General features: G+C 36.2%; 1 protein-coding gene across 3 annotated transcripts in view; it reads right to left on the bottom strand.

Annotated features, from left to right (window-relative positions):
* The window catches only part of thrb (thyroid hormone receptor beta), a 140,329-nt gene continuing 116,969 nt past the window's right edge, over positions 1 to 23,360 (bottom strand). The window contains exons 1-8 of one of the 3 annotated variants that reach the window (XM_088928685.1): positions 15,860 to 16,301; positions 10,701 to 10,801; positions 10,353 to 10,500; positions 9,150 to 9,355; positions 8,597 to 8,683; positions 7,796 to 7,942; positions 6,215 to 6,473; positions 5 to 2,725 (exon numbers count right to left, since the gene is read on the bottom strand). In XM_088928685.1, coding sequence (XP_088784811.1) covers positions 2,484 to 2,725; positions 6,215 to 6,473; positions 7,796 to 7,942; positions 8,597 to 8,683; positions 9,150 to 9,355; positions 10,353 to 10,500; positions 10,701 to 10,801; positions 15,860 to 16,301 — 1,632 coding nt within the window. In that variant the 3' untranslated portion in view covers positions 5 to 2,483. Of the gene's footprint in view, positions 2,726 to 6,214; positions 6,474 to 7,795; positions 7,943 to 8,596; positions 8,684 to 9,149; positions 9,356 to 10,352; positions 10,501 to 10,700; positions 10,802 to 15,859; positions 16,302 to 23,360 lie in introns of those variants that run through there. The other 2 variants (XM_088928682.1, XM_088928684.1) reach the window with 2 other exon arrangements.

Genomic DNA, 23,360 nt, shown 5'->3' with positions numbered 1-23,360 from the left:
TTTCAGGGAGTTCTCCAACCCAACTTTATTTTTAGAGCCAATTCACATTAAGTGCAAACATATAATCGTCTTTAGTGCAACTTTATAATCTTCTTTTCAACCACAGACATGGGATACAGCAGTGTTCAAAACACAGTAATAAAATCTCATCTTTCTACAATGCTGCAAACTAATATCCCTGTGCAACATATTAAATTTGGTACAAAACTATGCTGTCCTTTTTAAAAAAATACTTCTTCACTTGAATAACCAAATTTCTGTGCTATTAAGACTGCAGCTCAGCTTATGGCCAGCACTGTATTGTCATGAAGATTACCCTAAATCAGCTTCAGTTCCTTATATTTGTGGGTGAATTTAATTTCATACTGCTAGAACTACTTTGCTTGGTTTTGTTAGGCTTGTATTTGCTATTTTATTCCTTACAAAGCAGTTAGGGATCTGATGGGCCAGTCTTTCTCCAAACCCCCTTTTTGGAATGGTAAAAGTAACACTGGAAACATATTAAGGAATCCTATATGAATAAGTTTCTGAACAGTATATTTTTGTTATAAATTGAAGAAAAGATAAGATTTCTGTCATTTTTGTAAAACAGTAAAATGTTCATTATATGCATACATAGAAAATATCTGCAGTCTGAAAATATACAATCCTTTTTCCTTTATACTGCAAAATAGCTTTTGTATGGTGCTTTTCATTTTATTGAGTAACATATTCCATTGCTTTAAGAGTTAATACCCACAATGGTGTTTTTAAAAAGATTTATGCAGAATATATAACATTCTTTTATCAGCAATTCGATATTGTATTACATTAAGGGTACCTCCCAAAAAAAAAACAGTTAACCCTTACCTATACAAATATACATTATTAATGTAAACTGGGACCCTTGATAGCTTTACTTTCTGATTGTCTGTGCATTAAACATTGAGTCTGTGCAGTTTTCCAGTGAAAAAAACATTCTACCACTGCTGCAATCTATTGTTCATGAAAGGCATCCATTTCCGTAAAACAAAAAGCTGCTTTGAGGAATTAGTAGAAGCTCAGATGGTTAACGTTTCACACAAGGCCCAACCTTTCCTGTTATAGAGTAATAGTTCTCTGTGTTACTGGCAGTTTTGTATGATTTCAGTAAAATACATAGGCTTTTTTGGATTTGGAAAGGTAAAAAAAATAGACATCATGCTGATGTTCTGTTAGCTTAAATCACAGTAGACATTTCCTTATGTCTTGGTTTCACTTGAAAGTGAGTTCTAGACTAACATAGCTGTGACCTCTTAAGGAATAGTGCTGGAGGTCCAATTTTCAGACAGAGCAAGAGACTCAGCCATTTCAAAACAGTTTAACCCCTGGCATGAAGGACTGCCTGAACATATTTATGATAATTTCTGCATTACAATAAATATGACACATGGTGACACATCGAGTTCCTAAAATTCAATATTAATGCTCCACTGCATCAAACTTTTCTGGGGAGTACTGAATGACAACCACACGAACACATAAGAGAATAAATCAAAAAGAACAGTGTACTCCTACATTATGTTCTGGCTACATAAGAAAACAACAGCATACTGTATAACACATCTATTTTAAGGAAATTTCAGAACACCTTCTGTGCCCTTGTGCAGACGGATGTATTTTCAGGAGCTAAAACATTAAATTCTCCATTTTTGGCACCATATGAGTAGCATCGTTCAGCAAAAGCACATAACAAGACTGCCTTTAACGCCCTACTTCATTCGGTGTGAGTACTTACTGGTGAAAAGAAGAGAACTTCTAAAAGAAACAGAATATATCTACAGTTTTGGTGATTTGTAGGCCATAAAGTTGAAAAGTAACAAAAGAAACGTAAACCACATACAGCATATGTTGGCTTTAAGTCTGCTACACTAATCTGTGTGCACTGCTGTTATTCATACATGTATGTTTGTGGAAAACAAAAGGGGTTATAAAAAGGACCATGAGTTGTTCTTAATAAGAAAAGTTACCTAGCTCTCCAGCAGTTTTGAGAAATTAATGGAAAGTATGGCTTATTTAAAAACTCACTTTAGTTATTGATAAAATGTGACACGAAGCAGTGTTTTTTTAAAAGAAAACAATTGCTTTTTGGTGGCAGAGACTAGGAAAGTGGGAGGACTGGATTTGAGGCTTTTGAAACCCATTGAAGTTTGAGGCAAAATGTAATTCAGAAAATATGTTTATGATTTTAAAAAAGGGTACGGACAACCAAGTGAATGTTCACAATAGGACTAAAATATGAACAAAATACCATTAAGTTCCAACTTGGAATAAAAATATACATCAAAAAAGAAGAAAAAAAAACAAAACTATATTCACATGTACCCGCATTGTTGGAATGTTTTCATCCATGTCTAGGCAAGAAGCTCATTCTATGCTATGGAATGAAATCACACTCAGTAGTGCTAAAACAGTTCAGAAAGTTCATAGCAAAGCAAGCTTTTCTCTTTCTGGCCCACCTTCTCTCAGTCCTCGAAAACCTCGAGAAAGAGGGGTGGGAAGAGTTCTGTGGGGCACTCCACCTTCATGTGCAGAAACCTGCTGGCGTGGCAGGCTCCAATCATGCGCAGGTCTGTCACCTTCATGAGGAGTTTTGGCCAGAAGTGTGACACGTTATGTTTGCGGTAGTTGATGTAGTGCTCAAAAGCCAGGAGGAACTCTTCTTGGCATTTCTCGATTCGCTCCACACTTGTTAGGCCAGGACGATCTTTAAAAGAGAAGAGGACAGAAGTTGTCTCACAGCATTACCATTTTCTTCAAACATGACTGGAGCCACTGACACTCTGTAAAATTAAAATGCAGATTTAAGGTTCCCTACATTTAATCAACAGCTTTATCCACAGTTTAAAAAGTGCTAATTTCTAAATAACGGTTTATCACGTATGATTTATAGCACTGTGTGAAGGCACTCAAGGAGCATTAAAGGGAAAAATGGGCTAACAGCCTTCATTACATTGCACGTTGCCATTGTGTGTTCAGCACGAAGGATAAAGCACAGATACCACCTTAATGTGCATTTAAATGTTCTGAAATGAATATTGCTGTTACTTCAGATGCCTCAGTGATGAGCTATTTCATCACTGAGCTATTTCAGCTGATTTATGAATCCACACAAGTTTAGACTTTGTTTTTCAGCAACATTTCTTCAGTCTTTACAGAAACACTTATAATTACACAAACCATTGTATTTGTATACATGTATAAAATACTTTAAAAAATCAAGACTTGCTTTGTTACCGATAACACAAGCTTGCTTTGATTTTGGAATTAAAACTTGAACACAAGAAGTGACTGTGACCTCGCATGCTGCATAGTTTTGAATTATATCATAGTCATTCTAAAATTACTTTTTTTGGTTAGTTTTCTATCATTTTATGTATAATATCTCAGTATAAGACAGTGATGCTGTCTTGTTTGTCTCTGTCATTTCTACCACCTTGCCCAGGACCCAAATCAACTTTCTCTCCTCCTGTATTAAACTACACTCATTCCTGTATGAGTTTCTTAGCCTACAGTACCTCTGTAAATTAAAGATGTACCTTAGAGCACTGTCAGCCTGCAACCACACAGTATGCCACAGGGGTAGCTGTGTCACCAGGAACTGAGAGAGCCCTGGCAGACTAATCCAACCCTACTCTCAGTGGTACTCAGCTAATTGTGTGCCACTGAATGGGGAATCCTGGTTACAGTCAGCGTTGAAGTGACCTTGACTTGAACTCACAACACCTGGATTATTGGTCTCCTTATGATGTTTTTATGGTCGAAAAAGAATTTTGAAAAAAAAAACATATGCTGTAGCATATGGAGAGGGACAGCAGTTAAAATTAAAATTTAAAAAGCTGTTTCATAGCATATTAAAAATGACAGAATACAGCACTTTTCAAGTATTTTCAAGACATTGAATTGGACTAGTTTGTGGCCAAGACAAAGTGGATCCACTTGTAATGGGTTGGAACATATTACACCAAAAAAACCACGATGACAATTACATTTAAGGTTTATATGACTACAGCGACCTTCTCCGGAAACCTACAGGTGCCATGTGCAAGCCCAGGTGAGCAAGAGAAAATATGAAGTTTTAACATGGGACTAAATGATGGGTGCAGAGAAAGGGGTTCTTATTTATGGGGCATGAGGTGTGCTTCCAGGGTAAATGGGGCCTGTGCAAGCAAGGTGGGTTGAACCTGTACCAGAATGTTACCGATGTGTTAGACAAAGTATGCGCTTAGAGCAGGTAGGGACAATTCAACCAAAGGACCACGGGAACCTGTACTATAAAATGACATATACTGTATATATATATAACACATGCTTTCTTAAGTACTTAAATCTCAAGGCTAAATGTAAAATGAATAAAATACATGACCTCAAGGTTACTGCATAACCAGAAAAATAGGGCATTACAGGAATAACTGAAACATGGCTAAGAGAAGTTGATGGGGATGAATATAAATGGAGGATAGGAGAAGTGGTGGAGGGGCATATACCAAAATAGCCTGCAAGCACGAGAACAGAAGCAAGGGGTTGGAAAGTTCAGAATTAATATGATTTCATCTAGGAAATAAAACTTCTAGGTACTTAACACTAGGTGTGTGCTGTAGACCACCTAATGCAGACATGGCTACACACATCTTACTATATGACATCAAGAAGTTATGTAGCAAAGGTGACATTGTTTTACTGGAACATTTCAACTTTCCAAACATAAAGTGGTTATTGTGATGGGGGATACAGGAGCAGTAACTGATATGATTGGAGTGGTTAATGATTAACCTAATTTGTAAAAGCTCCAACTTGGAAGGATATTCGTATTTACCTAATCATTTTAAACAGCCAGAATAAAACTAAGGGAGTAGATGTGATTGAACACTGGAAAACACCATAACATAGTGTATTTTCATATAGATTTTAATTTTGTAAAATGTATGTGTAAATGTAAATTGTATTTTTTATAATTTTAAAAAAGCAGAATGTGAAGTAATGAAGAGTATACAAGACACTAGAAACAGCTGTGTTCAGAAACAAAAGTAGAAGAATGGTTATACTTCTAAAACAATTTTAAAAGCTCTAAACAAATTCGTCCTTAAACACTCTGCAGAATGCACAGAATGTCCCAATATTCAGAAATGATACTGGCAAACTTGCAGAGTATCATGAGGAAAATATACTGCTTTTATAGTACTTCTGTCACAGCTTCTTGATAAATGCAAGATTCTAATGTTTTAAAGTTAAACTTTGAGGTTTACAGATTATTTTTCTTAATTGTAATAACAATAAAATTATAAAACAAAGCCTTTTTCCCTGTATATCCAGGAAAAAAAAGTCCTTAATGCCTGTTCTTTTTTTGCATGACTGCATTGCTAAAATAATTGATACTTATTACCATGTTTGCATCACAATTCCTCTTAATCTCTTTATGAGGGGTTTCCCTTCAATAAAATTCAGTAATCCCCAATAATCACACAATGAAATGGCCCTAATACTTAGTAATGCTGTCACTACTGGGTATCTACAATTAGGATAACCCTTTTGAGTGTGATAAGAAATATGGATTATGTGTGACATTAGTTTAGCATCACTGGTAAGACTTTTAAATCAGTAAAGCTTGTAGTTGCACTGGGTTATATCAATTCTCTCAGTAATCTATTCTAGGCTTAATAGTATGACTTTTTTATTAATGTGATTTAAATGTTTTACTCTGAATGATAAATTGGATTGGATTTTTATGGCAAAATTCTTTAAATAAAATGACATTGCCCCAACATTGTCGTTTTTGCTATAAAAATGGCGGGGATAGTCAGATATAGAGGAGTACTAGTTCAGGAATTTTTTATTTTGTGCTAATATAAATAATTGTGTGCTTTCTTAAGCTTTTAAATTTCAACTAAACTAATTTTCAACTCAAATCTAAAATCCATAATTCTAGTTATATATATCCTAAGTACAGCTATCAATCTTTGTAATGCTCATTTTATTTGTTAAAGAAGGCCATAGTATTCATGGTATTCAATAAAGAGAACCTTATTATAGAAATTTGTAAGAACACTGAAGGAATGTTCAATAGGCATACAGCACTAATTCTTCAAATGATATAATACTTCTGATTGTATTCATCTAAAAGTGATGAACTATAAATAATATTTTAAAGTATGTGAAGGACTGACAAAAGCACTGAATTCTTTCCACATGGTCCTACCTGAGGACATCAGAATTACAGCCTGAAGAAGAGCAACCTCTGAGTCGTCCAGGTTAAAAGAGGACAGAGACATGCCCAGGTCAAAAATGGCGTCAGACACTACACCAAGGCCTCCATTTTTCAGTTGTCCCCTGGTGACAGCCATCTCACCATTCAGGGTTAAGGTTTCACTCTCGGGGTCGTAGCGCACTGCTGCACGGAGGGACATGATTTCCATGCAACAGCCTTTGAGAAGGATTATCTGGTCTTCACATGGCAACTATGAAGGGAAAGATGAAACCAAAGAAGGTCACAATACCTTATATACCCGCATGATTGACTTTGGTTCACTTCGTTAAAACAGCTTTACATAAACTATCGGGGGTTATATATAAAAGGGGAATTGCAGTTCCAATTTCTCAGACTGGTTATTTTAATCTTGATAACAAAACAAATTCATTGACGTTACAGAAAAAAAATGACAAATTTTTAATTAAGCACAAAATCGTGAACTTTGTGAAAGTACTGTAAGTCTCCATGTTGTCGCAAACTTGCATTCGAGGTCCCATGAATTGCGACGTGATGTGGCCCTTCCTGCTCACCAGTCTCTACAATGACTAATGTGATGTGATGTACGAGCAAATAAATACAGGTTGTGCAGCAGACAATTCACTGCAGAAATGTTCCAACATGATGTGCAATGCAGAGATAATAAATAAGTAGTATTTGCTGGCAAAACCGTCTCGAAATTGAAAGCAATATTTTTATTGGATTAAAAGACATGTATTCACAAGCCTGATTACAATGTCATAGTGCCGCACAAGTCACTGGAAGTTTTGTTGCCTTCTTTTTAATTACAGAACATAGCGCAGCGCATACCTGGACATTTTGTTTATTTTGTTATGTTAAGTTACTGTGTACATTTGACTTTTACTGCAGTTTGAAATGCACTCATCAATGCTGATTCTTTCTAATCCCGAAATATGAAAATAGCATACATACTGTGCATCTTGTAAATCTCTGTTTGAAGCTGATGAATGTATTTTATGATGTAAAAGTTATACTTTACACTATTTAAAAGGCCAGACCTCTAGCTCGAGTGCAGGAGCTCTATGATCATGGTTTTGAGACTGGTTCATGGCATTAGACTGTGACCAGGATTCCCCAGGCAGCAAAGCACAAGTGGCTACACATTGCCAAGAGACACCACACAGTGAGGCCTACTGGAGAGGGAGTTTTAGTGCAGCAATCCAATTAAAGTACCTTGCTCAAGAGTACAACAGCAGTTGGGATTTCAACCCACAGCCTTTGTGTACACCGAAAGTTGAGATTCTCAGATAAGGGCTGGGTAAAATGGTTCTGATGCTTCATATTTTTTCACAGGGCAAAATACATTCATAAGCTTCAAAGCAGGTAGGGTCTTGGTTTTACGACTAATCCAGCAACGTGTTTTCCTTTCAAGAACACTGTGCCCTTATGCTTGATTATCCCATGTAGGAGGAAGCAGATTACCAGATTATCTCTAACATTGATGCCAAACCTGTCAACCTTTGGCACAATGGTCTCATATGTGTAGAGTAGCCAACATTTCTAGAGACTTACCTCACAGAACATAGGCAGCTTTTTGGCAAAGTCCACCACTCTTGTGATGGCAGGGGTGATGATTTTCGTAAACTGACTAAAGGCTTCTATGTCCACTTTGCTTCCTTCTGATGCACTCACTATTGGAGCTTGACCAATGTCTTCTGGCTGTGAAATTACAGAGGGTTCTTTTAATATCGACTCGGAACATGGAATTTACCAACAGCAGGAGGATGTGATAATCCTTAAAATCTGCTGAAGGCATATCAGACCTTGAAGTATTTAAAAAACAATATCAGTGGAATAAGTCAAACAGAAAATGTCCTACTCAGGAAAGCAGAAAACGATTCAATAGAAAAAGGCTCATTGACCTTTCTGACTGAAGGTTTTGAGTCAGTACAAAAATATTGTTACACCATATGCTTGAAAGAGTTAAATATTTGACTAGGGTTTTTCACTGATACATCGTTCAGATGGTGTATAGTACATTTCAATCATTGTCCACATACTTCTGACCAGAAGAAACATGATTTACTACTGAGTGGGGAAAAAGCACTGGTGCCCAGAAATAAGACTGGGAGGTGCAACAGCAGGTTCCATTGTTTGTTCTATTAATCAAACAATAATAAAAAAAATAATTTCCCAATGCACAGCTGAATATGACGCACTTTGAATACATTCCAATCAACACTTTTCTTGTTTATGAACTAGACATACTTCAACAAAACAAATTGTAACAACGTTTATATGCAATTGTGCCTAAAATGTAATGTAATTTGCAACATTTTAGATGCTCAACAAATTTGGTCCACTGTTGCTTACCTTTGAATTCTCCACCCCCACTGCACTCTGGTCAGAAGCATAGAATAAATTACAAGTTATTGCATTAAGTAGCTTTGCTTCTTCAACCTGTTGAACAATCAACAGGGTTTGTGAAGTTTCAATGAAGAACCCAAGTCAACCCAAAAAACAGAAAAGTTTACTCTGAAAAATGAGAAATATTCAAATACAAACTTTAAAAACTAGCTACACAGATATCTGCAGGGAAAATGTTTGAAGACCTGAATGCAAGAAATCAGCTCTAAAGATACTTGGATTTCAGAAGATGAAGGAAGAAAAAAACTACATCGATACGGCAACAACTCCATCAAGAAATAGCTTTACTATTTCTTTTGCTTTTAAATCACTGAACATCTACAAGAAACAAGCAAAACAAAATACGGAACACAATCAGTTTCCGTCTGCCTCCTTGGAAGAGGTTGCCAACTTCTGGCACTTTGCCCTTCTAAAAAGAAATATGGAAATATTAACACCCAGACTAACATAACACACTAAAACGAAAACAACAAAAAAAAAGTTACGGAACTCTTCTCACCAGAAATTTCCGTTTCTGTTTCCAGTGGTTGCCTTGTGCATTAGTGGTCATGTGTGCCTCTGTTACCACCCGGATGAGCTCCCACTCCTCCTGAGAGGGCTCCGGCTTGCTCCACACGGACTTCTGCAGCTCCTCACGCCGACGGCGCTCTCGGTTCTCCTCGATCAGCTTCCTCTTTGCCAGGCGCTTGCTGTCATCCAAAACCACTGTCAAAAACGAAACCGATGAAGTTTTTTGCGCCTTTGGTGGAATTTGAAAATCCCAGAACCTAGAATAGTCAGCAGAACCTAGTGTCTTTTTTGAGCCAGGGGTCATAAAATCAGAGTAGGTTCACGAAAGAAGCACGCCACTGTGCTTTAGGGTTTTGCTAAATATAACTACGCACAATTAAGTTTATAAATATGTCAAAAGTGAATTTTAGAACTGAGAAAAATAAAGTATATTGAAAGGCTTGATGTCACAGAGTGAATGAAGGGATTAATAAATGTTTCTGAGATTTAAAAAATGTTTCAAGCAATCTATGGCTCTGTTCTTGAAATTATATAAAGCTGCATAAAAAGGGAAAGCAGAATTATAAAATGTAGATACAAAAATTATGAGCAGTGTTGTATCTATTGAAAACGAATGCTACTGTAATTGTACCAAATTTTGCTTCAAAATACAGGAAAAATATCATAGATGATATACTATTATATGAAATTTGTTAAATCAATTCAGAAAAGGGAAAACTCTATAAAACTGTTAGTGCCAGAGGATCGCAGCTTTTATTACAAATATAACACTCTAAAATTGCAAATGTGTAGAAGTGTTGCTTTGGTTCTGGAAAAGCTTCTGAATAACAGTGTTGATTTGAATGCAATGCTGAATACACATTTTTTGTTCTAAGTGATTTATTGATTTACCTGTTCTTGTTTTACATCATTGTAAATAATGAATAAAAGAATGCTAAACAAAGTATTAGTATTTCATGTTTGTATCACTTCTGTTACTGTACATTGTAGCCTTAGTTGTCTAATTTTCAGCAGATTCACATTACTCTTTTTGTGTCATTGTGAGAATAAAAGTAAAATTGTATTGTACATTAGCTCTGATTTTTATATGAAACCTTCTATTTTTGTGAGAGTCTTAATAAATAAACCCACTAAAAGAAGTCAGCTGAAGTTCAACACTAATGGTGTAATTATAAAATGTGAACACACTTACGGTCTGTTGCCATGCCAACTGCAATACATTTTTTGAACCGACATTCCTGGCACTGGTTTCTTGTGACTTTATCTATAATACACTTTCCCTCGTATTTGCAGGCATATGTTGGATGGAGATTTTTCTGAATAGTTCTCCTGAAAAAGCCCTAAAAAGGGAAAGTTATAATTACCAATGATGGGAAAAATGAATGAAATGCAATGTAGGATCCTACAACTCTCTCAACTATACTGCAACACCATCACATTTTAGTTAGAAAACATGCTACTATCAAATTTTTCAACTTTTATAAAAATTAGAAGTACAAAAAAAATGACATATTATTTTAGAGAATGACTTAAAATTTACCTTGCAGCCTTCACAGGTGATGCAGCGATAATGATATCCAGTTGCTTTGTCACCACACACTACACACAACTCATCCTTATCCAAGTAACTTGGTATGTACCCTAAAAAACAAAATTAAAAGATGCGATGTTCCCAACTGAGTCAAAGGTTAATAAGTATTCAACCTTTTTGTCAAGAAAGATTTTTGTTTCATATGGCTGCTACAATTTTTACAATTTACAATTCTTACAGCCATCCTAATTCTCACACTGAAAGGGAAGACAAAAGACTAGCAAATTATTTTGTGACATATTTGAGCCAATGAGCGCTTGATTAAATACTGTTTCTTACCAAACAAAAACCCAATGAAAATCAAATGATGAAAACTTACAATACATGATTATGATGAAAACATGCATACATCAACTCCAAACATATCTGACACAGTGCAAACTGGGCACGGCTTAGTTTATGGGCAGAGTTAAGGTTGTGTTACCAACAGAAAAACAGAAACGTACTGAAGCTGTTTTTTAACATTTATGTCATCCATAAAGCAATTAGGAATAGAATAGAACAATTAAAAGGCAGAACAATTAGGACTAACGATGTTAGTATGTTAAGTCAACAACGACCTAATGTAGCTTTGAAAAGTTGAAGCAACATTTGTTTTGCTTGAGTCTTATAAACTCCAGCATTATCTGTGCTGAGATTTTTCATTTAAAACAAAAATTGCTATACTTCAAATGTAGTGCAAGTAATTGAATTTAATTATTTTTCTCAATCAAAGGACGCATAATTAAAAAGAGTAACAAAACTATTTATTTTAAATAAGTATGATGAAGCTAACGAGATAAAAGTGAACTTCTATATAGAAAATATTATTAGAAAGCCACACAAAATATAACAGAACTTACTGCTAAAAATAAGTTAAGAGGGATGCTTAATAGTGTGTTATCCATTGTCTGATCCAAAACAGATAAAGGATTAAATAAACAATACAAAATGGATTATGAAAAGAAGAAGGGGGGGGGGGGGGCAATTTCTTCAGGCAAACCAGCCTCTCGTCAGACTCTTCTAACAAAAAAATCAATATCTGATCAATGAAAACCTGGAAGAGGAGAACTGGAACAATGAAGCTGAACAGCCTTCTGTCCAACAGTCTGGAGTTATCGGTTCAATAAATGTCTCATTCAGCTTCATATCAACAGGTGACACAATACAACATATGTAATTGGAGTCAGCTGGAAACTGCATATATTCTTAATGGTTTTTAACCTTTTTTACTTTTAATGTATTTGGCATTAAATGAGTGTTTGCCTCACAAGGTTATTTTTTTTAGATTAATTTAATTTCTCTCAGAAAAGCCAGATGCAACGTTGTAGCATCTTTAAAAGCTTCCATGACAAATTAAATATTACATTAGGTCAGGACACCCTTGAGATTTATGTAAGAACATAACACTGTACACAGCTGTCTACAAAAGCAGATCATTTTATTTTATAAATATACAATGCAAAACTAGCTACCAAAAGATAAATTATATTAAACAGGAGGCTTTCAAATGCACACGGTTGCCTTAAAATATAATTCATTCCTTTTCCTGTGAGGGCTCCAAAAGGGCACTACTTTAAACAAAAAATAAACAAAACATTAAGAAAAGACATTGAGTTTGTAACACTTGATGAAGATAGTCAATGAAAGACCATTCATTGATTTCTGAAACCTATTTCATTTCTTACTTGGAAATTAATTTGCAATCACATACAGCACATCTTTACAGTACAACTTGTAAATTAAAAGACTTGCAAGTACTTTCAGAGCATCTTATTCAGGTCTATTAAGAATAGTACTGCACATGTCATACTAGCACTTCTCAGCATGATCTTGAAACCATGACGTAAAACTAAGTAGATTTAATAGTATACACAGAATAATTGCAACGCTAAACTTTAGTCTAAAAAAAGTGTTTTTAAAGTTGCTTTTGCCTAAGGCTTTAATTTTGAAACAAAAATAAAGTAAGCCTTCATGTGAAAAAGAAAAAAAAATACCAAGATGCTTCTGAATTATGCTTTTTTTTTTTAGAACTTCCAATCACTTTCCATCTTTATTTGTGGGGTTTACCTTTCAGTAGTCTTCAGCAAGACACACAAGGCTAAAAACATGAAGTCAAAGCCATACCTTTTTTTTGTGACTCTGGTGTCCACTGAACTTCAGAAAAATCAGTTTTTCCGTCTGTGAAATAGTCTGTCTGGTGACAGTGACTCAAGGCCATGTCCATATTGCAGAATTCGCTTTTAAACACGTTTCCAGGGTAACTACAGGTATAAGGCTGATTTGGTACCCAGGCCTGCTCCATACATGCATTATTATGGAGAACCTGTGGATCGCAATTGTTGTAACCCTGGCTTTCACTTGTGTACATGCAGTACTCAACAGGCTGCACAGGGAAATTGCTACCCATAGCATGGTGCATTTCATACATCTCTTGCATGCAATAGTTCATCTCACTGGCAGCACAGGCAGCACTTGTACTTAAAAACAATTCTAAAAAGACAAAGGATTAAGAATTATTTAAGAGTGTTTCTGGAAAACGCTGCTAGAAAAACTGGCATGAAACAAAAAGCCCACACGCGTTCTACCTCTAAATCTCGACATTAATGTAAACAATATATGCTGTACAGCACCTCCAGTGCTAGAATCCGCTATATATATGGGAACCCAGTCAACCCCTCCCAGCAATCAAACAAAGTGGGAAGCAGATTTATGACAGGCGAGGGTTCTAATCTGTGACGGGTACTAATTCCTGGAAGGAAGACAGACAGGTAAAGATGTCGCACGACTGTATGTGTTCCTCTTTGAGCCTTCAGCACTCACTCTGGAAAATGTCTTTACCTGAAATGTCTTCCTAACCTGACTGGATAATTGGAAACTAACCGCTTCTGAAGTTGCAAACTGACATCTTTTACATAGTTTTGTTTTTGTTTGTCTCCCTAACAAACCGTTTATCAGGAAGAATGATTCTTGAGGGATTAAGGGAAATCCCCAAATCTGGTTTAACACTTTGGAAAGCTTGCTTACTTACTTACCGGTATTGATTCCATTATGGCATACTTCTTCAATCATCCTAATCTGCTATCAGCCGTATTGATTATGTTTTACAGTATTAGCCGTATGGCAAGTGCGAAACCGTTGGCTATCATGCTTTGGACTTTCAGGATATGTTTAGCAAGTATACTTCTGAGTACTCTTAGAATGGAATAGTAGTGGAAAGAAAAAGAAATGTCTAGGCACTACAAAAGTTGTCGAGGAAGAACTGAACAGAGACTGAGAAAAGAATGAGAAAAAAAATGGAAAACTAAAAATGTAAAAATAATTTTAAACAATGTTTTTAGCTTCTACTTCAAGATCCTTACATATATGAAATATATATGAAACTACAGCATATATTTGATTACACAACAATGAATCAAGACACTTTTTTTACATATTCAGGACTGGTAAAAAGAAATAAAATGATAAAAAGTCAATTTTGCACCAGGGGCTCTTTAAGAAAAGACAACATTGACTCAAAGCTAATGAGGTCCAAAACAAACAGATTTAGAGTCTCTCAGGGAAGAAGACAATTTGTAGATCGGCTTGCTTTCCAGAATTAGGCCAATTCAATTACAGAAGCATTTTTTTTGTTGTGTAATGTATATGGCTTAACATTACGGTTAAACCGCAACTTCAGTCATTTCATTAGATTTGTAGGTTCATTACAGTACGTTAGAATTTAATAATTTTGCCATTATACAGCTGTCAAAGGAGGGCAACTCCTTTTTTTTCTTTCTGCAGGAACTTGGGAAAAAAAAGAAAGGAATGCCTTAAATATGACATTACTGTAAAATCAATATTTTGACAACATATTAATGTACTACACATTTCAGAGCATGTGCAATTTCGCAATATTATTCAATAAAAAGCCATTTTGACATATTCATAAGAACAAGGCTTTTCATCTCAATATATTGAAAAAAACAATAAGTTTGATTTCAAACTTGATAAATGCCTAAATACATTACTAAATGGCATGACAGATTACATTATCTGTATGTACCTATATATATAAAACCATTCTGCCCGACTAGTTTTAACCTCTACAATCGGCATTATTTTATAAAAAAAAATAGATAAAATTAAGTAAATTTGCATCAATGTACCATTACGAATTATTGTACTCAATAAATCCAATAGCTTTGTTTGTTTAAGAACCTCACATCAAGTCAAATGAATAAACTATGGTTCAGACAGCCTGCAATAAGGCGATAACACAATCACCACTAAGCATCTGTTAATAGCAAGGGTGTCTGAGGTAAATCTGATGAGAAAAAGGGTTCTTATACCAGTTTAACTTTTTGATGAGGTGATGTCCCTCACAGCACACTAATCTTTCTATTACCGTTAAAGGAGTTTATGTAAAGTGACAAGATGTCTCTAAGCACGTGACAAAGTAGGGCATTACACTCTTCTGGTAACATTCCAAGTTTCTCCAGTTTTTTTATAGTGGATGTTTCATCCCTTCTTTTTCAGCACAATGTTTTTTCCTATTATTCATCTTGAGAAATATAAGGCAATTTTGCAGCATTGTGGCGCACGGCTGGAATGAAAATAAGAGTCGAAGACTTCAAAGACAATGTGTAACCACTTTGATCTTGGTGGTGCGCAGTCAGATATTACCTTGTGTAGTAAAATCACCACTTCAGTGCTCACATGAGCACATCCCAGTTATTAGATTCAGTCAGGATTCACAGTCTGTAGAGCTGTAAACTTACAAAGGCACTGCTACTGAATGATACCTACAAAGGCACTGCTACTGAATGTCTATCAGAAAATATATTTTTTACAGCTTTAAGGGAACAGTCAATTTTAGGTATATATAGTTATCTATAGTGCTGCATGTTACGGTGAACTATGCTCTAACAATTTTTCTAAATTCATCTTTTTTTAAACCTGTAAAATTAAATTGGTCCTTCAGAGCAATTCAATTTTTTTCATACTAAATAATTAGTTCTTAATTGCAAATATTGCAAATTGCAAATATTTTCTTCATATTATAACAACACATTTTTTAACATCAAACTCCATAATCAAACTATTGTGGCTCCCAGGCATTCTTTTGAAAAGCTTAAGATTTTAATTACCATTGTTTTTTCGCCCAGTGCTCTCCTCTTTTGCAAATTCAGGCATGGAGCTGCATTCTGTCCAGCAGTCCCACTGAGAGAGTGAGACAGTTCTCTTCTCTGATTTACATCGAAAATGCTCAAGGCTCCCCACAACAATATCTCCATTTGGGAGAAATCTTTTATACAGTCCCTCTTCATCTCCCCTCATTGTTCGGTCACTATGAAATCCCAGTGCCACATTTCTTGAATAACACGGCACACTTTCCTCTCCATCCCTGATCAGCGCAGAGTGGTACACAGCGGACAATATCAGCATCTTGCTGAGCTGTGGGTTTTTCGCCAGTACATTCTTCCTAAACTCCTCTGAAGTCCGGTTGTATATCTGAGTCTCAGACGGGTTCTTTTGGGTACCATCTTTATTGTCCACGGAAGTTTTCAACCATGCCCACTCAGTTACCATTATTTACTGCAATTTGTCCCTCAGTCCCCAAGCTACTGTAACTTGTGCCCAGTTCAGGTGTAGTCTCCCTAGCTGCCTGTGGTTTTCCTGACTCTCACTCACTACTCCCTGACAGTGGATCCACAAACAAGGTTTTCCATCATTTTATTGCCTGGACCCATTGATCACTTGAGGTATTAGGGGTTCAAAGCTGGTCATGAACAATTTTCAGAGTCATGGCATTTAAAACAACAAGGATTCAGCCTCAACTGACTTTGCTCTTACTGCCAGATGTCCTGAGAGACACTCCGTTACCTAAGGTGGACATTCTGATAAGAGAATCTTCTCATGTCAGGGTGTAGGTAATGTGAGGGAACAAAACACAAAGTAATTCCCTATTTATTTTGTCAGGAGACTAACAGGTGTTCTGTGTTTGCTACAGGTGAAAAATGCGATTTTTAAAAACAATATATGCATTAAAATAGATCTTCATGTTTTACAAGTACAAAATTTATGGTATGAATTCTTCTGTATTCCAGTAAATACTGTATATATAAATCTGTAAACTGACAGTGTTTTTCATACTATAATTACAAAGACACAAGTTAACACAAGTATTAATTCTAAAATGTCAGTTCCTTCATATATTTAATGCATTATACTGAACACTAAAGCAACACTGAAACACCCTTTAACTGAATTCCACTTTGAACAGCCAAAAAGTTGCAATTCTACAATTTTTTGAAGAATGATACCTTTTATACTACTAAAAGGAAAGAGGACTTTCTACTGTTCTGCCATGGAAAATATTTTAATTAAAATCAAAGGATCCTAAAGAAAAAAACTCTTTACTTTTTAAAACTCTAAAAAGCTACAAGGGTGTAAGTTAAGATTAGACCTGCACACTTCGCAGGAGTGTGTACTGTATTTGTTAAAGAGACTTTGCCTTGCCAGGATTAATAGGGTCAGTGACTGTATCATCAGTCCACTTGTAATCACTCAAAAAACAACAGATGTCATTTAGCACTGAAAAAACAAAGTAGGATTTCTGATTTGGTTGCTATCTTCAACAACTCTCATGATTTAAACATTTCTTTTTTGGATGGAGGTGAAAAAAGCAAGATTAACAATCATGATTAATCAAAAGTAAAAAAAAAGAAACTCTTTGAATCTTTTTACTGCAAACTTTGTATATATATTTGAGAGCAGATTTATTTAATTGGAGTTATACATATTACTCTCCAAACTCAGAAAGTCTTCTGATTTTGGAGAAATGTGTTGTTTCTTTGTGTTAATTTTCACATTTGTATATATCAGGAGAATGTCTTTTGTGAACTGACTGATCAGGAAAGCTGCTGCTAAATCATAAAATAAATATTTCTGGATATTTTTGAAACAGGAGGTTTAAATTTTGTGAAGTTTCCACTTCCATATCACCAGAAAGAACTGGTAACATTATCATCAGCAGCATAATAATAACGTACTTCAAAGGTTATCTACAGGGATGAGGATTTCAGTTACACGCATGAGGGAAGTGAAGCGAAGCCAGCTTCGTTGCAAAGATGTATTTCAGAAAAGTTGGCTGGATTACCTCCAACTGTTTCTCATTTGGGCAGCATGGGGGCACAGTGATTAGCGTGGGGCCCTGCATTCCATTCCTGTACTTTTCGCATGCAGTTTGTATGTTCGCACATTCGCTGGGGTTTCCTCCGGGTGCTCCGGTTTCCTGCCACAGTCCAAAGACACACTGGTAGGTGAATTAGCTTCTGGGAAGACTGGCCCTGGTGCGAGTGTGCATGTTTGGGTTTGTGTCTGTGTGTGCCCTTTGATGGACTGGTGACTTGTCCAGGTGTATCCCGGTTTGTGTCCATTGCTCCGTCCTTCGGATGAGACGTAAAACCGAGGTCCTGACTCTCTGTGGTCATTAAAAATCCCAGGGCGTTTCTCGAAAAGAGTAGGGGTGTAACCCCGGTGTCCTGGCCAAAATTTCCCATTGGCCCTTACCAATCATGGCTTCCTAATAATCCACATCTATGAATTGGCTTCATTACTGTGCTCTCCTCCCCACTGATAGCTGATGTGTGGTGAGCGTTCTGGCGCACTATGGCTGCCGTCGCATCATCCAGGTGGGGCTGCACATTGGTGGTGGTGGAGGGGAGTCCTCATTACCTGTAAAGCGCTTTGAGTGGAGTGTCCAGAAAAGCGCTATATAGGTGTAAGCAATTATTATTATTATTAATTGCTTGCCAGTTTAGGTTCTGGCTACCATGTGACCCTTAGTGGATAAATCAACTAGGAAATGGATGGATATTTCCCGGTTATTCACCTCTTTCCATGGCATGTCAGGGAATATTGTGTTCCTCAGTGACCTTCCGATCGATAGCCTATCCTAGAACAAAAACAATGTATTTTTTATCTCAATACCTGTATCTATTACTTCATGTAATTTGTTGTGGACTGCCATTTGCATAGCCTGATTTTAGAGATTTATACATAGAGCGCCTTGCAAAAGTTTTTACTCCCTACCAATAAAGCTCCATGTAGACTACAGATAATGCATATAAATTCTCAAATGATTATTGTATTCAAACTGTAATGATCACACTGAACACTTGTGAAGAAGATCATCTGTCAGCAACACCTGCAAAGAAGATATGCGAAGTGTAATTCACTGACTAGTATCAAGTCCCACAATGTTGGAAGCACCTTTGACAGTAATTACTGCTGAGAGTGTTTTTTGGGGGCCTTGCTTGGGAGATGGTATATTTTCTGTCGATTATTTCTGTTAAATTGTTCCAGTTATGACAAGTTATGACTGGAGATTGTTTAATGGACAAGCAATCTTCAGGTCTCACCATTCATTTTCATACATACATTTTAGATTTAAGTCAGGACTTTGTTCTTGTGAAACCTTTCCAGGGTGACTTTGGCCTTGTGGCTTGTGGCTCAGGTCTTTGTCCAAATTGAAATTTTCAACCCAGGTCTATATTCTTGGGAGACTCAAGAATGCTTTTGTTTCGATTTCACTTGTACTAATGCACCATCCACTTTTTCCTCAGCCCTGAAAAGCTTCCCAGTCACTGCTGATGAGAAGCAGCACCAAAACATTGTTGCCTTCACTGTATTTGACAGTTGGGATAGTGTTGACTGATTGTATTGGTATGCACCAGATATAATGATTTGCATTCAGAACAATTTAAACTGTCTCATCTGACCATAAAATCACCTGGCACAAGACTGCAGTATTTCTTACATGCATTGTTTTGAACTCTTTCAGTAATGCCGTCTGTCCTGACATCCTGATAGAAATATCACTAATGCAGGAAAACTGTCTCCCATCTCAGATATATAATTTCACAGTTTCCTACTATCTCAGCTACTTAGTTTAGAAGGATGGTCTGACTTTGGCAGCATCTGGCTGGTATGACACATATTCTACTTCACAATAATGGACCTCACCATACTTAAAGGGATGGTAACATTCTCCTATAACCTACAGCCAGCAGCTACTGTATATCACCCTGCAGCTCACACACCGTACAACACATTGAAGCTAAGCAGGTGTGAGCCTGGCCAGTACCTAGATGGGAGACCTCCTGGGAAAGCTAAGGTTGCTGCTGGAAGAGATGTTAGTGGGACCAGTAGGGAGCGCTCACCCTGCGGTCTGTGTGGGTGCTAACAGTACAGTGACGGGGACACTATGCTGGAAAAAAGGTGCTGTTTTTTGGATGAGATGTAAAACCAAGGTGCTGAGGTCAATTGTGGTCAATTAAAATCCCAGGCTGTTTCTTAAAAAGAATAGGGATGTCACCCCCGGTGTCATGGTCAAATTTCCCCCCTGGCCTTTACCAGTCCTGGCCTCCTAACAAACCCCATCTATGAATTGGCTTCATTACTCTCTGTTCTCCACTCAAACGAGAGCTGATGTGTAGTGAGTGTACTAGTCTCTTTGGCTGCTGTCGCATCATCCAGGTGGGGGTTACACATTGGTGGTGGTATAGGAGAGTACCCAATACCTGTAAAGCACTTTGAGTGGAGTGTCCAGAAAAGTGCTATATAAGTGTAGGAATTATTATTATTCTTTTCCTGATCCATGCCTCTGTGAGTTGTGGCTTGAAATTCAATGCTCAGCGGAGGGAAATTCCAGAGACAGAAGCATTTACTCTAAAACTGAAACACCTTGATTACACTAGAAAGACTACACTCAATTACTCATTAAGGATTGCCATAAAGTGATGGCATGCTGATGTAAATGAGAATACTGCAATTTGCTTTGATTTTGAAAAATGGTCTTTTGATTCTATTAGCATGTTTTAGCTTTACAGTGACTGTATAGATTCTAAATATAAATTCCTGATTCATGATGGCAAGGTTAGACAGAAACAAAACATAGAAACTTCACGGGAGATTAATATTTTTGCAAGGAACTCTATAAAGCCTTCCAAATCACATGTGAATATAGGCACTTGTCTATAGAACTAAGCCAGAGAACACAAGTCCATACATCTTTCTTAGGCGTTACTGCAGCACAGGGAACAAATGGATCCTTGGTGTATTGAGATTCTCGTCCAGAATCCTATTCATTATAGTTTACCAATGTTCCATTTTCAATAAAATCACTTCTGTAACATTTTTTTAAAGTGTACCTTGAGTTTCTTATATAAACCTTTACTAATACACTTAGTATGATTAAAAATGTTTTTGCTTCTTGGCAATATTGTATACGACAAGAAGGAATGTAAACTAAGTGGCTCTAGCATAGACAGCAGAACAAAAAACCTAGCTGATGCTTTTGAAAGGAACATATGTATTTTCTGCTGTTATTAATATAGTAAATTAAATTTTAATTAAAAAAGTTTCCTGGAAATCTCAGCAGGCAAGGGATTACATTACATTCTGGAGGAGACAAAGGTATAAACCAATTTCTCAGCATCAGGCAATTACAAAATGTAGCCAAATAATATTATTATGTAGAAGAAAGATAGCCTGTTGATGATCTAGCCTGGATTTTCTCATTTTTAAGCAAAACTTAAATTGCTGTGCAGAATCTAGTAGTCTCAGTTTTATTACCATATGCAAAACATATAGTTTGGGATGTTTCTGAGCGTTAGTTCAGACAGTAAAATTCACACCTTGATATCTGAGAGATGGCCCTCCACCCTTTTTTTACTGTTGCAGCCAGATGGCAAAGTTCGATTCTACTGGTGAGTTAGTCCCATAGCTTTATTATACTCAAAATTGTTTTCCTAAAGTTGTGCCAATTTTATTAAAAACAGAACACTGCCATATGAGGGTCATGTTTAGCACTGAAGTACTAAAATCAAGTCTTCAACCTGTGAAATCATTCTCTATCCTATCCTCGTGTTATTTAAAAGTGTTACTATATTATTCACTATCTTGGTAACAGAAGGACGAAGTTTCAGATAACTCATATACTCACCTGTTCTCCTCTTACCACTCAGAGATGCTGAACTCTTAAATATTTTATGCCCTTCTACTTGGAATCGCCAGATAGGAATTTTAACATCTCCTAATAAAATACAAATTCTGAAACCAGATTTCATAAAACGTCTAAAATTATGATTAGTACTGAGCATTTTAGTTGTTGAAAGAGCAGAACCTTTAACTCAAATGACAGATTTATGCTATCAGTTACAGAAAAACAAACGTTACACAATGTGTGGAAACAAAACAAAAGGCGTAAGTGGGAATAAAAATCCCCATTATTGCGCAATTAAATTATTTTCAATGCCATGTTAAAGATATTACTCACCATTGCATAATACACTGTATAAATTGGATTTTGAAATTAAATCTCTTATCTCCTACAGAAACACATCTGCATCTGTTTGTGCAAAGGATATGGTTAAAGCTCTTTAAAGAAGGTAATAACAAGGTTTGGCAAAACACCAATCTTAATCCCTTTTTGATTAGGAAAACACTTTGAAGCCTTGACAAAAGATCCAGTAATTAATTATGGATCGCTGTCTTTTCCCACACAACGTTCAGCAGAAGTGTTTGTGATTAGGCTTGTCATAAACACAGGATCACAAAGCTAGAGTTTATTTGTGATGGATGCCAGTAACCAGTAAACTAAGCAGCTGAGCAGTACTGGAGAAGGCTGGTTGCACCAAAGTCTCTGTGATGCAAAGTGTATTTCTTGTTTCCAAAAAAAAAAAGGTTAATTCAGAATCTGATCTATTCTGAACTGCTCCATGTTTAATTACTGAATTGGAGTTAGTCCCAGGAAATAGTGGTCTGCATGTCCCCTAATTGGTAACTGCTATATTTTAGTTGTAGTATTAAGAAATAGTGATAAGTTGTCATTTAATTATTATTTTTAAATCACTGCTTTGACTTCTTATGTGTATTAAAGACAATACAATTATCTCTAAAAAGATTGTTTTGAATAAATGGAAATCCATGAGCTCACTTTAGAAGCAGGATAGATTAGACCCAACCATCTGAAAATAATAAAATTGCATCTGCACTTGTTTTGCTTTTATCAAATGTTATATTGAGGATGTTTGAAAATGAGGCTAACTTCACTATCAACACAAAAGAAAACATTTTCACATTGTTTTTAGTATTGTATTTTAAAAGCCTGCTGAGGATGATTATGGCATTTCTATATGCCAGCTGGATTTTGGTTTGTGCTTGTGTATTTCTTAAAGCTTGGATCTAACATTAGTGGAAGCCACAGTAACTAAAGGATATTTTAATCCTTTATTTTAATCACTTTTGAAACTGTTTGTGTTTGGAGACAGTGTATGTCTAGTGAGGTAATACTAGGCAGGTCCTCTGGGTCAGATATGTTACTAAAAAGCTTGGGTTTTGACCCACCTATTTGAAAGCACTTTTAAAAACATCTTACGAAATGCTGCACTGACTTGGCACCTTGGCAGATTTCATCAACCACCAAAGTGTTTTAAATTTTTTTAACAGAGATGATGCTACAGTAACATTTATATCTATGACAGCTCATTAACCTTTTGAACAAATGCGGTCCGTGCCGTGGTTGCGGTGTCTTATTTTGTGAAATTAGAAAATGGTGCCTACGCTTTTTTAATTTGATATTTT

Source organism: Atractosteus spatula, chromosome 12 (genome assembly GCF_055471065.1).
Source record: "Atractosteus spatula isolate fAtrSpa1 chromosome 12, fAtrSpa1.hap1, whole genome shotgun sequence".
NCBI classification, from domain to species: domain Eukaryota; kingdom Metazoa; phylum Chordata; class Actinopteri; order Semionotiformes; family Lepisosteidae; genus Atractosteus; species Atractosteus spatula.
The sequence above is the reverse complement of the archived record's forward strand: the minus strand, read 5'-3'. Positions and strand labels throughout refer to the sequence as shown.